General features: G+C 39.5%; 1 protein-coding gene across 1 annotated transcript; it reads left to right on the top strand.

Annotated features, from left to right (window-relative positions):
- Positions 1-2,566: 2,566 nt before the first annotated feature.
- Positions 2,567-15,664, top strand: esyt3 (extended synaptotagmin-like protein 3). Its single transcript, XM_030758199.1, has 23 exons — positions 2,567-3,060; positions 4,077-4,118; positions 5,887-6,021; positions 6,179-6,255; positions 6,355-6,424; positions 6,511-6,600; positions 6,689-6,744; positions 6,845-6,965; positions 7,212-7,388; positions 7,804-7,886; positions 8,203-8,251; positions 8,389-8,478; positions 8,610-8,672; positions 8,765-8,824; positions 11,202-11,273; positions 11,775-11,861; positions 12,615-12,764; positions 12,962-13,323; positions 13,460-13,558; positions 13,665-13,796; positions 13,963-14,068; positions 14,208-14,257; positions 14,611-15,664. Exons 1-23 carry the CDS (start codon positions 2,713-2,715, stop codon positions 14,648-14,650), a joined length of 2,559 nt encoding a protein of 852 aa, XP_030614059.1. The 5' UTR covers positions 2,567-2,712; the 3' UTR covers positions 14,651-15,664.
- Positions 15,665-16,626: the final 962 nt, after the last annotated feature.

The raw sequence follows: 16,626 nt of genomic DNA, 5'->3' as shown, positions 1-16,626 counted from the left end.
CGTATGTAGTGCTTCCGAATGTAAGTTGTGTATCAGAGAAGGACTATTGGGAGGATTTTGTTGTGTGTTTAGTCTATGTGTATATGTAGTGTTTACATTTACTGTAAAGCTTTTTAGATATACCATTTATTTATTTTGGGTGTGTGAGAGACTCACTGAAAATAGACTGGGTGCACCCAGTTAACGTGTTATACCAATATTAAAAATTCACATTATAGTTATTTTTTGCTGTTTATTTGTGTCCCCCTCAGTTGAAGTCAGCAACTCCCCACCCACACTATAGACCACTTTCCCCTCCTGAATTGCCCGACGGTTTACCAGAATCGCTTCAAGGCCATCTGAAAGTCTTTTTCCATGACCTTACTGAACTCCTCCCACACCTGAGTTTTTGCTTTGGCCACCACCTGAGCCGCATTCTGGTTGGCCTGCTGTTACCCATCAGCTGCCTCTGGAGTCCTACAGGTTAACCAAGCCAGATAGGACTCCTTCTTCGGCTTGATGGCTCCCTTCACCTCCGGTGACAACATCTGGTTCAGCGATTACCACCATGACAGGCACCAACCACCTTGCAGCCACAGCTCTGAGGAGCAGCCTCAACAATGGAGGTGCAGAACATGGTCCATTCAGACTCAGTGTCTTCAGCCTCCCTATGACCCCTATGGAAGTGTCACCAAGGGAACTATTTACCCTGCCTGGGATAGGGTTACGGGGGCCCCACCTTGGAGCCAGGCCTAGGGAGGGAAATTGAGGGAGAGCATCTGGTGGCTGCCGGCATTAGCCTGTGATGCCTGGCTGGGCACAGCTCGAAGAGAAGACATAGATCCTCCTGTAGGCCCACCACCCACAGGAGGCATCATAGGAGTCGTGTGCAATGTGTGTCCAGGCGGTGGCCAAGAGCGGAGGCCCTGGCAGACTGATCACCAACTATTGAGACTGACATTATCATCCATCACTGTAAAAAGAGAGAGAGACAGACTTAACATTTTGTTTACACACATTTTTGAGATAACTGGTATAAACTTGCAATGACTACAATAATAACTGCTTTTTCCTGGGTTACTGGCAGCACAAGGGTCAGTTATTATTAGTCAGACCCATGATATGCCTTGAAAATGGATGTGCTATGGATTGATTATGCAAGCAGTAATGGAAGAAAAAAGTGTTGCAAAAACGAAGCACCTGCTCTGTTCTCCAAAATCATGTGGCGATAAAAACTTAATGCATGTGTAGCCTGACTTTTAGCTTTGAAAGGAAAACTGAATTTAACCCCTGTTCAAATAAAAAAGCTCACAGAAATGATCAAGTACAACAAATTTGTTTAATGCTTCATATAGAATGAATTTAAAGGGTCTTACTTAAGGTTTCTTTGTCACTAGTTTATGAGTGTTAGCTTCTAGTTTATGAATTCTGTTCAGCGGTTTCACTAATTTCTTTATACAATTATAAATGTTTTTAAATTACATATATATTGCAAAAGAAAATCAAAACATGAAACATACCCAATGTAAACAAATCAATCACAGAGTCACTCAGCATACTTTCTAAGATATATTCAAACATGGGTTATGAGAACTAACAGTTTAAAATTTCCATATTTTTTTCCACACTGTCAATCTGTTTGTTTTCTAATCTGTAATACAGAAGTTTGAATATGAACCCTGATGCCAATTTTGAGTTTGTATCCTCCAGTCAAAAGTAACTCATTTCTGTCTCTGATCCAACTTCCAAAATCATTTTAAATTGATCATATCTGTGTGTGTGTGTGTGTGTGTGTGTGTGTGTGTGTGTGTGTGTGTGTGTGTGTGTGTGTGTGTGTGTGTGTGTGTGTGTGTGTGTGTGTAAATTTGATACTTGCTATTTTATGATTTCTTCAAACTCCAGAGGTCTGTCATCTCATGATCGAGATCATAAACTTCGAAGCACCTCCCCCAGAGAAAAGCTTCCTTTTTTAATGTGTAAGCTCCACCGTATGTTATCTAAACATGTAATTTTTCACAACCAAGAATTGGTCACTTAATAACCCAACAACAATAAAGTGAAAGTATTTTTTATTTATTTTTTGCACATTTACAAAATGTGTGACTCCCGTACTTCATAATGAATGAAGTAGTTTTTAGTGTTTTTAGGGACGTAAAGGTGAGCACAATACCATCAACAAATTCCTATTTGTGTAGTTAAGCTTCAGAAATCATATTCATTTAATTTAATGTCACTCCATAGTTTCCTCTGATAATCCACACCCCACCCGCAGTGAATCTGGGTTTGAGAATCACTGGAGGAAATCAGAGCCTCTGATGAACACTCTGGCTCCATCTGCAGGACACGCTGCATTAGTGCAGATATATTTTATCAAGAATTTTGCTGAAATGCAGGGAAAAATGACTGAATACATACACCATGAGAATAGTTAAAATTACAATCGCCGCACATAGAGGCACATGTGATGTTGTTGTTTCTTGTTTATTTTTAGGGTGGAATTCATTTTTTAAGCTGGATGCATTCCCCACCCATGGGCGCAGGTGTGCCTCTACCTCCCCTGAGATGTTTCAAACGCGGAAGTTTTTAGGACTACCATGGTTGCAGGGTGAGAGCGGTAAACTGGTTTGGCTGCTCTGTAAACCGCAACAAGCAAAATAGCACATCGTTCAGGCGCTGATCCTAAATAGGGTTTCTGGACTTTCCGAAGTGAGTCCTCCGCGGGAGTCCGAGCCGATGGCATCCGCCGAGCCGATGCGTCCAAGCGTCCCGGCGCAGGGAGCGGGACTCGGGGAGAACCTGTCGGAGAGCACGGAGAAGCTGAGCTCCTCGGCTGTCAATCGCTTGTTAATGGAGTTCCTGATTTACTGCGGGAGAGCCATGTTCATCTTCTACCCCGTGTACCTGACCGGCTATCTGGGCCTCAGTATCAGCTGGGTGCTGCTGTGCATGTTTATGCTGACTTGGTGGAAGAAAAATCGCCAGTGGAAAGACGCCCGGGTCGGATCAGCCATCGACTTATTGGATAATGAAAAGCAAGTGATCAGCACCGAGCTGAAATGTTCCTTACAGATGGCATCCTGGGTATGTAATGTGTGAATATGTGTACAGTAAGAAACTGTTGCCAGACCTCTTTATTTGGGGCATATGTGTCTCCTGTTTTGCTTTAAAGCACTTCAGCAATCTGACAGCACAGGCATTTAAGTCCAGACGTTAGAGAAAATGCCACCGTTGTAATTTTTGGTTTAAAGCATTCAAACTGCTTGAACTATAGGAAATCAATCTCTTGCACTGCTACCTGCCTGCGAAATATCCTCCTGTTTCACCTCTTCTAATTTGATTGCGCCACACCCACCCTAAACAGTGACTCATGGCACCCACGAAGGGAGGGGAGAGACAATAGGAGATGTTTCTTTGAATGTCAGAGGAATTCAGCAGATACAATGGGTGTGAAACCAGGTCAGATTTTACTGATGGCTGGAGTTTGTATCTTACAGACTTTTCCTATTTGTGTGCACATGACCAAGAAAGAGAAAGACGCTGCTGCTGATAACGACCGACTTTATGGTTTTAAAGCTAAAATGCAAGTGTGAATTAATTCATCCCACCCAGTTAGAGGTCACGGTAAATGTGCTCAAGTTGTGGGAAAGTTGTCCCTGTTCAGGATTTTGCAGATCTCGCTGATGACTTTATTTATTGACAGTTTATTAGTAGTCATTCCAAACTTCTGTTACAGTCCACAGTTTTGATGCTGAGAAGAAGTTTTGGTAAGCCTTAACACAAATCCTACCTGCTTGCCCTTGCCCATCTGTATTCAGAAATGCACTCAAATGTATCGAATGGGAAATATCAGCGTGATTTCTCTGAGTTGAATCCACGAGTCTCAGATGCATGCGATTTTTTTTTTTTTAATTTGATTGATTTCGTGTTCACTGATTTTATTCAAAAGTCATTTTAAAATTTGCATGATGTCTAATTAAGAATGAATTACAGTAATACATCTTCAACCTCATCATGCATGCCTCTGTGTTGTGTACAGTGATCAGCTGAGATTATCTTTACAGACCCTCTTCTAACTTTAATGTTTTCTTTCCCCAAAGGTGAATTTCAATGATGTGGAGAAGGCTAACTGGCTCAACAAGGTACAGTATTAAAAAAAAAAGTTAACTTAATGTATCTCATCTGAGTTTTAGCTCAAGTCCCACCGATGCTGAATTTTCTTGTTGAGGATGTTGCCTATTTTTAAGGTTAATTTATGAGCATTTTTGGCATTTTTGGCCGCAGCAATTTCCTAATGCTGTGAACCTGTTCACCCATATGGCAATAAAAACCTTCTGATTCTGATTCTGATTCTGATTTTATTTTGATAGAAACAGTGGTTCAAAAACAGGAAATGTGTCAGAAAGAAGGTTTCTAGTTTGACCCTTCTGACCTTTTTTGTGTGGGGGGGGGTTACATGCGCACTATGCGCACATTAGGCCAGTTGGTCTAAAGTGACTATAGGTGGTTGTGAGAGCATGCACAGTCCTCTGTCCCCCCTGTGATAGACTGGCAGCCTATCCAGGGTGTAGCCCATATCTTGCCCTTTAACAGATGGAATCGGCTCCGGGCCCTCATTATTCCAAGTTGGATAAGCTGTTGAGAAATTGGATGGATGTTTATTAATTTCATTTGCAATCTATCAACAATATATTCAATAATACCAAAAACAATATGGGTGGGCAATCTCTTTCAACGAGTTTGTTATTTAGGCTCTAAAATAGGTCATCATTTTCAGGGCTGAATCTTCTGGTGCTTTTGACTTTTGGCTCTAGTGAGGGGCATTCAGCAGTGCACATGGACCTACTCCATGATGGCAGAGGTCACATGGTTGGTATTTACACTGTGTACACTGCACCTTAATGCAGAGCATGATGACAGGTTATCAGTCAGTGATAAATTAGCTGAAAGCAACATGCAGCCTGTGAGTTGGATGCTGTAAGGCAGGGCTATTCAATTAAGGGCCCGGGGGCCACATCCGGCCCGCGAACCCCCTTTTCACTGGCCCACCCCCTGACTGACCCAACGTAAGCTGCAAAAACGCATTTAAATCATATTTGCTGTGACAGATTTAAAAATTCCTGCCCTTCCTCTTGTACTTGAACGCACCACTAGCAACGCCATCCCAGAATACTCTCTCCAAGTGCGACAACCGCCAAAATATGTCACTGACAGGTCAAAAACGTAAAATTGACAATGAAAATCGCCATTTTAACCCTGCTTGCACTGATAAATGTGTTTATTTTACCCCAAAGACTGAACTCTAAGACTGAACTCATTAAGTCAGCATTACTTTGAATATGCAGAAGAAGCTTTAATTTTACAGTTATTAAGTGTTCACTTGGTGCAATTTCTTTTGTTGAAATATTTAATGCACTGCCTCAGTTGGTCTTTCTAGTTCAACAAATGCACTTTTGCAAATACATCTAAAATGTTATAAAAGACTTTACTGTTGGTTGTTATTATTACATTTTTTTAAATTAAACATATGTTTGGTGAATAGATGCCTTGTTAAAAATATTCTGGTCAAGGTTTGGACCAAATGTTAAAATTTGCAATGCACTTGAATTATTTTGCTCATCAATAAATGATGCAGTATAAAGCCTTTATTGTGAATTCCTTTATTTATTTTTATGACTTAGTTCAGGTGTTAGCATATTTACAGTTAAATCTCAAGAAATAATATAAGTAGGGGTCTTCGGCCCAGTGTCATCTCAAAATTTTCAAACCTGGCCCAGAAGAAAAAGTAATTGATAGGCCTGCTGTAAGGCTTTTAGTGTTCACCTCATTTAAGAGTAAGATCCCATTTACTATGAGATTAAGGTGCTCAATCACGGTGTGTTCAAGTGGTGTTTTTTTTGTTGTGTTCAGGTGCTGGAGCAGGCGTGGCCTTTTTTTGGGATGTACATGGAGAAGCTGCTCAGAGAAAACATCCAGCCGTCCATCAGGGCATCCAGTTCTGCGCTCAAATCCTTCACTTTTACCAAGATCCACTTTGGGCACAAAGTGAGTCACTTTGATTTGTGCACCATTTCGATTTCTTTTCCCTTAAGACCACCTTAATATTCAGTGACGTTTATTCATTGAAAATGTGTTGTTTAAAACACCAGCAGGTATTATGTTGTGGCTCAGTGAGGTTCTTTAATTGTTTCCCTATTTTCAGCCTCTCAAGGTCACAGGAATAAGAGCATACACACATGAAGTGGGTCATAGGGAGGTGGTCCTGGACTTGAATATGTGGTTGGTCAAACACATTTTCTTCACTTTAAATTCCAAGTAGTGTGCATGCTGTTTTCTCTTGCCATCGTTTATATCTAACCAGCACAGTTGACTCTGCAGTTATGATAGTGACGTGGACATCGATGCTGATTTGAGCACAGGAATCACAGCTGGTGTGAAAGAACTTAAAGTGAGCATCTCATTCTTCTGTGTTCTCTCTCCATCAGCTGTATCACATGTTTAATGTTCCTGTAAAACTTGCTCTGAATCTTCCAGCTCCAGGGGATGATGAGGGTCATTTTAGAGCCTCTTATTGGTCAAGCACCGCTGGTGGGAGGAGTCACATTTTTCTTCATTCGCCGCCCTGTAAGTGGTCACAGATTTTCTCAGTGCCTTATTGTGAAAAATGGAGTTGTGGGGTCAGTATTTAAAAGTGTCAGTCATTGTTTTTCAGACACTAGAATTAAACTGGACTGGCATGACAAACCTTTTGGACTCCCCTGGGTTTAGGTCAGAGACTCTTTTAAAATGAATCCACTTATTATTAAGTCTTTATGGTCACTCATATCTGTTGATGTTGAGTTGTCTCATCGCATCTTTCACTTTACAGCTCACTGTCTGATGAGACCATCATGAACATCATTGCTTCTTTTGTAGTGTTGCCCAACCGCATGTGCATTCCCCTCATAGACCAGGTCAAAATGGACCAGATGAGGTTCCCACTTCCTCGTGTATGTAAGAGATGCTTCACATAACATTACAGAACCCCTGCTTGAATTTTTTAAAATACCATTATGCATTTTAAGACAATAAACAAAGCCTTCCAAATATAAACCTATTAAAATGTTTATGCTGTTTTTTTTTCTACCTTCAGCTTTTTGCTTTTTAAGTCAATTCTTAATTGATAGTGTATGTGTAGACAGTCTCACAGTCTTTTTCCTTTGTGACACTGAAATGTGAATACTTTTGCTCCTTAGGGGGTGGTGAGGGTCCACTTGCTGGAGGCCAGAGATCTGGTGGCTAAGGACACATATGCTATGGGTTTAGTTCAAGGCAAGTCGGATCCTTACGCCACACTGAGAGTGGGCAACATACAATTCAAAAGCAAGACCATCAAAAAGAATTTGCACCCAAAATGGAATGAAGTGTATGAGGTAGGGTAACACAAACACACTGCACTAATGCCCACTTTGATTTTAATCACAGGATTATTGCTTGATTTTGACATTTTTTTTTTCCTTTATAATTTTTCGAGACAACCCTGAAAACAAAACGATTGTTTTTCATACCATGTAATCCTGCGTGAATCCTGCTATACAAAACAGTTACATCATGTCTTTGTTTTAAAAGTCGTAACTTATACGAATGCTGAGGTCGACAAATTCATCCAGTTTTTATTTATTTTTTTGATGGACTGCCTGCACTTTAGTCACTATCTAATGTCCCGTTTTCTATATGTGTCTTGCTAAAAACATTTCTATTAATGCTTTTAGACATCACACTCGTAACTTTGCTAAAACTGCGTGAGTGACATTTAAAATCATCCTTGTTTTCTGCATCTGTGTGCAGTTTGTTGTCCACGAGGCCCCGGGCCAAGAGCTGGAATTGGAGCTGTACGATGAGGATACAGACAAAGATGATTTTCTTGGAAGGTAATTAGTGTAGTTATGCCATTTTGTGTTGTATGTGATGTTTTCCTTACCTTTTACTCACCTTGTCATGCTGATCCCAGTCAGTTCTGCCTCAGTGCATTTTGAGAACTTGGCCACAGGTTGACAGATTTGAAAGGTGAACAAAGTGAAACTCAATGGTCAGAAAAGAGTTTATGGGCAGCAACAGTCAATCATTCGCCAGTAAATTTCCTATGGTTGCCCCTCCCATAGTCACCGACATCAGTCAGATCATAACTATGAAAGTGATATAAAAAAAATAGCGTGATAACATCATATTATTTGCTGTCTGCTTTAGTTTTAACCTCGATTTTGGAGAAGTAAAGAGGGAGAAACAAATGGATCAGGTGGGCTTCTTCATTTTGTTTTTACACTGAATAAATTATACTCAGTAATTCTGGGACGTTGTTTATCATAAAATGCTTATTATCTGTTACCATTTTTAGTAGATTTGTATAAAATCTCTTGGAACATCCTCTTGCAGTGGTTTTCTCTGGAGGGCATACAGCACGGTGAAGTTCGTCTTCAACTCCAGTGGCTTTCCCTTCAGACTGACACCAGTCTGATGAAGGAGGTACAGCAGAACAGTGTTTCTCACTAACATCACAAATTTATTATTTCACTTTGAACAATAAGCTGCAGCTGTTGTGTCTAGCTGCTGTATAAATGCTATTTTTTTTTCCAACTTACGACACTTTCTTCCAGTCCACCGACGGCCTTGCCTGTGCTATGCTTGCAGTGTATCTGGACAATGCCACAGATCTTCCAGTAAATATCTCCTAATAGGGATTATTGCCATTGTTGTTGATGTAAGGCATTGATGCAAATGTGCTCAGCTGTATTTTTATACTGCTCTACAGAAGGATGGCCGCGAGGCTGCAGACCGCCATAAACATGGGAAGAATACAAAAGAAGCGCGGGTAAGATGAGAGCTTTTTTGTTGTTTTTGTTTTCAGTATTTAGCTGGAACTAATGTACAATATTAGCTGAAACAAAAGGAGCTTCCAGCATTTAGAGGGTCCCCATATCAAACTGAACTTTGTGTACCTGAATAAAATACTCATAATTTGTTGGTTAATGAGAGCCCAAAGCTACATTATGCCCCTGAGAAAGAGTGTAAAAGGCAGTAAAGTGTTCATGTTTTACATTACAATTAAATACTATTAGGTATATAAAAATTAAAGGTTTGCTTTAGTAACCAATAAAATAATGGCTGTTTTTTTAATGCATTTTTTAAATCAGTTCCCAGAACATTACTAAAATTGGCCTTAGTTCTAGATGCATTTTCTACATTTAATTTTCCCTTCACATTAAAAAAAAAACCCATAGGAAATGCTGAAATGTTTCTGATTTTTATTTTTGTTTTTTCTTTCTAACAACACATTCCCCCATAATTTAGCCACATTAAGTCCACAGTAACAATAAGTCCACCTTTTGTCTGTTGCTCAAACCCAAAGATAATGGTTTTCTTTCAGTATCAAATAAGGCACCCGGCTTCTCTGTCATTTTTACACCCTACAGATGATCGTGCTTTTGTACTTTGACGCCTCAGTCAGATCAGAAGTTTTCTGTTTGCATTCTGGGTGTGCATGTGTGTCTGTGAAAGCTGGTTTTTCCCGTTTGTCTGGTGCTCATTTTATATGGGTGTGTTAGTGCCACTTGGTATTCATGTTCCACCTTAACCTCAGGCTTTTTTCAGATTAAGTTCCCCAGCCTAAAGAAAAGCACAGACAGTAAACATAGTCAGGACTCTGCTGAGGAAATTAACAATCATTAAACTGACACAATTTTAAACTAAATGAAGACCAATATTTCTGAGGTTACTATATTCATATATCTTTTTTTTATAGTTTCATACTAACTTGTATAGTTCCATTCTGCCTGATAATTTAGGCAATTATATGAAAACTGTGAGACTGATTTAAAATGACACATTTTCACTCACACCTGTTAAACTTGGCAGGTGGCCTAATTAAAACCAGAATCATTGCCTCTGGTTGCCCTCTGCTGGCCACACGGTGGAAATGTAGTTGTAACGTTTGGGTTGTGTTCGGTGGTGAAGAGGAGGTGGCAGACACAACCACACTGGTACTGGGAATTCCACAGTGTTGTCCTTTAATAAATGTATTCTTCACCAACCTTATAAAGCCCGGTTGAACGGCTGCTGCATTATCATACATGAAAATGTTACGTGTTCAAACAACACGTAACATTACAAAGAGTTGGGGAAATAGAAAAATAGAGGTCCGCCTCGATCCATGCGTCCATCTGCCAACACGTTTCTCCCACGCTCTCTACAGAGGAGCGGTGGCGCACACTTGTGACATCACTAACAAAAGCTTCAACTCTCGTAAAGAGACACCACACAATTACAACTGTTACATAGTGACACTGAAAACTGAACTGTGCGGGCAAGTTTCTTAGCTTTGGATCACAGTTTGGTCCAAGATGGTCCTCACCATGTAACTGTTGTTATAAAGATTTTTATTAGGTTTCTTTGTTTCTTTTGCTGTCAACTTACTCAGTTATTCTTGTTACTAACAAATGTGTTACTTTGTTACTTTATACAGTTTTTTTTTTTCTTGTTCACTGTGTTGTTTTTTCTGCTAGTGGAGATAAATGTAAAATATGTAAATAAGAAGCATGAGAAATCTTCTATATCAAAATCCAAAATGTTCAGGGATGTTCTAGGATGAACTCAAAGGTTAAAAACTCACTGAGACCTCACAAGCACATGTTAGCCCACAGCTGAATAATTCATATCCTATTTATAATTATAATAATGCCTTAGTCTTATACAGTATTGCACTTTTCAAGGTACCCAAAAACGCTATGTAATTTCAGGCATCATTCATTCACACCACAATCATATTTGGTGGTGGTAAGCTACTAATGTAGCCACAGCTGCCCTGGGGCAGTCTGACAGAAGTGTGGCTGCCAATTCGCGCCTACGGCCCCTCCGACCACCACCAACCACACAACCACATTCACACTTGGGCAATGTGGGTTAAGTATCTTGCCCAGGGACAAGACACTTAACACTCAGACGGGGACTCCAGCCAGCGACCCTCCGGTTGCAAGGTGAGCACCTATCCAGTGCTCCACTGCCACCCCAGTATGACAAAGTTCCACACAAATAACAGGAAGAAATGATGGAATGGATGTAAACTGGAACTGAAGTGGTTATTACATGTTTACAACTGTAAGATGGTAATAACGGTATTATTGTTGATATAGATTCAATTATTAGAGAGCTATTGATGTTCTTACTGCATCAGTGATTTTCTTTGTTTTCAGCTCACGAGGAGAGTAGCCTGTCCCAACTCCTTTGTTGAATTTTCCATCGACAAAGACATTAAAAAAAGCAAGGTATTCCTCTCACTTAAATATACCGATAACAAATTTTCCCTTTAAACATTTCTATTCTTTTTTGCTTACGTTCATGTGTGCTGAATCCAGGAATGACAGTGACCCTAGCTGACTGGCTTCTGTTTCCAATGCATTACTTTTTTGACACATTGCTTATATAGTTGAGTCTTTTAAGGACACTTCTTATGATAACGTTTCACATTTTTGACACCATTACAGGTTTGCTGCTACTAGAAAGGTCAAACCCAAATGATAATTTCATTCCATATTTGTCCAATTCACATGAGCCCAGTTCCCACCAACAAATTTAAGCATCATTTTCTCTTTCAGGGTCCCAAAACTTAAAAAGCTTGACTGCATTTATTCTAGAAGCATTTTGACCCTGGATCATTTAAAGTAATTAAAATAAATAATATTGCCATTAGAAACACACAGCATAGGAACTAATCTACCTTTTTACAGTGAATAATGCAGTTACCACTTGATGCACTCTTTCCACAGGTTGTGTATGCATCCAAAGACCCGGTGTGGGAGGAGGGCTTCACCTTCTTTGTGCGTAACGTCAAAGCACAGCAGCTCATGATTCAGGTTTGTTATTTATCACATCACAGATCACTGGCAAACACACCTGCTCACAAAATGTTTTTTTTTTTAAACTTATGTAATAACTTGGCTATACTTTTTAATGGTAGCAATTACAGTAAAATGTTATAATTCTATTTACCATGTTTCACAATTGCCTCAAAATGAATCAGTTTCTACAATTGACCTGTTTCTTAAAAATATTTCAAATTCTTGATTTCACTTTTCCTATAGTGGTTCCCAAAGTGTGGGCAGCGGCCCCTTGTGGAGCCGCGAAGGTACTGCAGGGGGCCGCATTAATAACAGAAATTCAGTTTGAAACTACTCACAAGTATGCAGTCACATATTTGTATAACTGCATTTATTTATATAAAAACTGAATTAAAATTAGTAATATGAGGGTGATATTGCTCATTACTCTGATCTAAATTTACTGCTCTTGTATTGAAACTTGTGTCCCGGTTGCAAGTTGGTCACATATTAGCATTAGCACTTTACATAATATTGGGTAGTATTAGCAATTTATAGTTGTTTATTTTTTTAATTCAGATTTTCATGGAAATACATCACTTTTCACAGTTTCACAGACTGGCTCTATCAGACAACCAGTGGGGTTTTATAAGTGGGCCGCAGCACTCTTGACTTTGGGAACCACTGCTACAGCATATTCTGAAACTAAACATCTTTCAGTCCATCAGATCTCCTGATTAGGTCTTTCTACTCTGTGTTTTATATATTCTTTTTGTTCATGTGGTTCAGGTCAAAGAGCCTGAAAAGAAAAATCTACTTGGTGTTCTCAACTTGCCCCTCAGTCGCCTCCTCAACACCTCCGACCTGACTCTAGACCAGCGCTTCCAGCTGGAGCGCTCCGGAGCAAACAGCCAGATCAAACTGAAGGCCACTCTCAGGGTGAGCACACAAGTTGGAAAGGATAAACACACCCGTCTGTTCTTCCTGTACAATGCTAATGATCTGTGTGCTTTCCAGTTTCCTGGGTTCTCCATTCTGTTATTCGCTAGTATTGCCAATAGAACTGTACGTCAGCTCTGTCATAAATGATGGTTTTTAGGGTCACTGAATCTAGTACTGTACTCAATCCCACACAGATTCTTACTTTGGAAGAGCCTCCACGCAAGACCAGTCCTGCACAAGTCAATCAACAGCAAGCCAATCAACAACAGGTCAAACAAGGAGAGAATACCTCAGTCTCCAGTCCCTCCAATGCTCCATCCTCCTCTCACACAGTTCCCTCCAACAGTATCCCTGCTGCCTCTACTCTGAACCAGGGGGCTGCTACACTGAATGAAGGTTATTTAACTCAACGCCGTGGCTCCTTTCAGGACTATGAAAACAGAAAACTATCATCTTCATCAGTAAACATGCGTCGGTTCGACTCCCACAGCCTGCTGTCAGAGAACTCCATCGCTTCATCACGTTTTGACCTCTCAGATGGAGCCTCCTATCCAGAGTGAGACTTTCCTCTCTGTGTCCTTTTCAGTCCTTTAATGCAGACCTCTAACCTTTCCACAGATATCCTAAACTGAGTGAAATCCTGCATTTTAAAAAGAAAAATAAGTGGCATTTGCATATTTTTACCTCTACAGGGCCATTAGGAATCATCAGGGTTCATTTGGAGAGATTGAGCTCATCATACGCTATGCAACCCTGAGGCATAAACTCATGGTCTTTGTTAACAGTTGCAGGTATGTCACAAAAATCTCTCCTCACTAGTGCTTTAGGCAGTAAAAGGCTGTGATTAGAATATGCAAAAAGAGTTTTCATTTCTGTTCTGTGGCCTCCTCCACACAGGAACTTATTCCCCTGCAGTGAGAACGGCACAGAATCTTATGTCCGTCTGTATCTACTCCCCGACCAAAGCTGGAAGCATCGCAAGAAGACAAATGTCAAGAAGAGGACGGTCAATCCTTTCTTCAATGAAAAGTAAGCTTAATACACTCATTACCCATCTCCCATTAGTTTTTTTTGTTGTTGTTGTTGTTGTTTTTTAAGGGAGAACTGAATTTTAGAGTTTGTGTATGTTTAAAGCTCAGACTTTGAGATGGTGTCACTTTCTTTTCCTTTTTCTGCCAACCTGCTTTCATCACAGGTTTGAGTTCGATGTGTCACTTGAGGAAGCACAAACCAGGAAGTTGGATGTGTCAGTGAAAAATAACAAGATGTTGGTCTCGAGAGAGAGAAAGGACATTGGCTTGGTGGGTAATGTTATCTATGGATGGGTGGAGCTACTCGTTTGTTACGGATTCCTTAAAAATATAAATAATAAAAATATACACCGGACAATATTTACACATGCAAAGACTGACACAAGTTTTTTTTTTCTTCTATCCACAGGTAATAATAAATCTCTCACAAATGGATCTAGTCAAAGGTGTCACAGCATGGTATGGGGACAGTTTATTTTCTTTGTTTGTTTTTTACATGATCTGAGTGACAAAGTATCTGAAAAGTAAGCTCCTCATAATTCCTGGTGTTCTGCTCTTGAACACAAAGTGCGCTGAGTTTAAGTATCACTACTTCCTCCTGTAATTGTCTTGCATTCATCACTGTGCAGTATAGAATATCCTCCCTGACCAGCTTCATTAAAGGGACAGTTTGACTTTTAGGGAAATTCACATATTGATTTTCTTGCACAGAGTTAGATAAGATTGATGGTTTCTATCCATCTTTCTCATCTGGTGGCAAATGAACTTCCAGCCTCACTTTTTATCTGAACATTTCATATTTTTCTTTTAAGGTATGAGCTCACACTGCCCGGGCTGAAGAAATCTGTGTAGCAGGTAGAACTGAGAAAACCATCTGTCTGCAGCTCAAAAAGCTTCTCATCAGCCACTGCAGAGAAAACTGCAGTACAGATATGATGCTTAGAGACTTTCATACTCCACAGTCTTCCTAAACACTGCAAACCAAAACAAAAATGGAAAACTTACCAGAGACGTTGGATCACAGGAACATCTTCCATCTACTGAAGTTCTTAGTTGGAAAACAGTCAAATTAAGAGCATATTTTTACCAAGCATCGTTAACGTGCTTTCCAGGTAATTTCAGCATAAGTTTGTGTCAATTTTTGTATATAACAAAAGCCAAATGACCCATAATATAATTTATAAGCATGTCTGTATTTTGGTTATTTCAACTAAGCCAAAGTTATATGTTGCATTTTAATGTAAATAGATTTATTAAAAGTTTTTATAGCGGAATAAAGTAAAAGCTAAATGTGCTTGTTACAGCAGGGTAGATGAGTCAGTGCATAACAAGGAAGGTTTAAACACTTCAATCAACACTGAAATACAGGAAGTCACACTTAGAAGCTTTGGTGTGTGGGCAGCTAAGCTGTTCTGCAGCTCGTTAGCAGTAAAACTGCATCCTAGCAAAGCACAAGCCATTTTCTTTGGACTTAGATACTGAGATCATGATCAGTAAACCATGTCTTTTAAACCTAATGTTCTCAGACCATTCAAAATAATATTTAAAAATACCCTCATAACCTTTATGACTGACCTCAGTTTTCGGTTGAATAGTTCAACATATGTTTGACATGGAGAGCACACACAAAGAAGTTTGTTTTTATTTATATGTCATTTAAAAAAAAAAAATCAAGCGTTGTAGTTGGTAAATTAGTTACAACAGGTATCAGAATATTTTTGCTAGAGCTATTTTTAGACTGCCGAAGATCTATGTTGGGATACTGAAGGCTTTTTCTTGGCTGATAGTTTGACATTTTTCTGTTTTATGTTAATTATTGAGCAGGGAAATTGTTCCCAGTTGTGCTGTTTTTGACTCAATGTTTAAGTGGACATTTATTTTCAGCTAATATTTGTGGAAAATAAATGGCCTCAAACAAAGTCTGTTGGTTGTTTTGAAATTATTTCAATTACAATGTAAGTGTGATTGTGAGTGTGATTATGACAGCTCTAAATCTTTTCAAGCAGCTTCATATATGACCAACTGGGGCATAGAACACCTTAATTAATTTAACCTCATCAAGCCCTTTAACAAGAGCGATTTGATTATTTTATTTAATGTGGTGGCTAATACACAGTCAGGTTGGGGCCAGTATGGGTAGATAATTTTTAAAAAAAAATCACAATAGGCCCACTTTAATGGAAGTAATCAACTGGCAAAATTTCCGTCTGGTACAGGTCAGTAGCCAAGCATAATCTATACCTGAGTAAATGTAAGTTACTAGGACCATCAATCCTATCCATGCTCTGATCCAAAGCTGGACATTTTTCCCCTTCCAACTTTATTGATAACACACGTATTCAAATAACAGCCACAAAAGATAAACAGATTTAAATAACTGCAATTTACTCCAGCTTACAATACAAAGATGGGATCCACACCAGTCCATCATAATTTAACTAGTTACCGCACAGATATCAAAACGTTCATGCGAGTGGATCCTCGTGCTGTTCACAGGTGTTCACCGCGCGAGGTCACCGTTAATTACTTCACAGCTGTTCTAGCAGCGGCCTTCGTTAAAGAGTTTAGCTTTAGTACGTAATAAATGATTATTTGGAAGTGAAATGAGTTTAGCCAAGAAGAGAATAAATGTTACAGTGAGTTAACTGTGAGTAAACTGTACTCCAGAATGCCGTTAGATCGGTTAAAGTATGTCTGCAGCATCGTTAGGTACCCGCAAATCCGGTGAAATTCAAAGGTAAGGCGCTGATACAGGAAGTTTTTAATGATACAAAATACTTTTCTAAGCTGTTTTCTTCACTGAATCGGTGCCTTTGTTTCGTATTTAC

This window comes from Archocentrus centrarchus, chromosome 21, assembly GCF_007364275.1.
Source record: "Archocentrus centrarchus isolate MPI-CPG fArcCen1 chromosome 21, fArcCen1, whole genome shotgun sequence".
Lineage (NCBI taxonomy): Eukaryota > Metazoa > Chordata > Actinopteri > Cichliformes > Cichlidae > Archocentrus > Archocentrus centrarchus.
The sequence above is the reverse complement of the archived record's forward strand: the minus strand, read 5'-3'. Positions and strand labels throughout refer to the sequence as shown.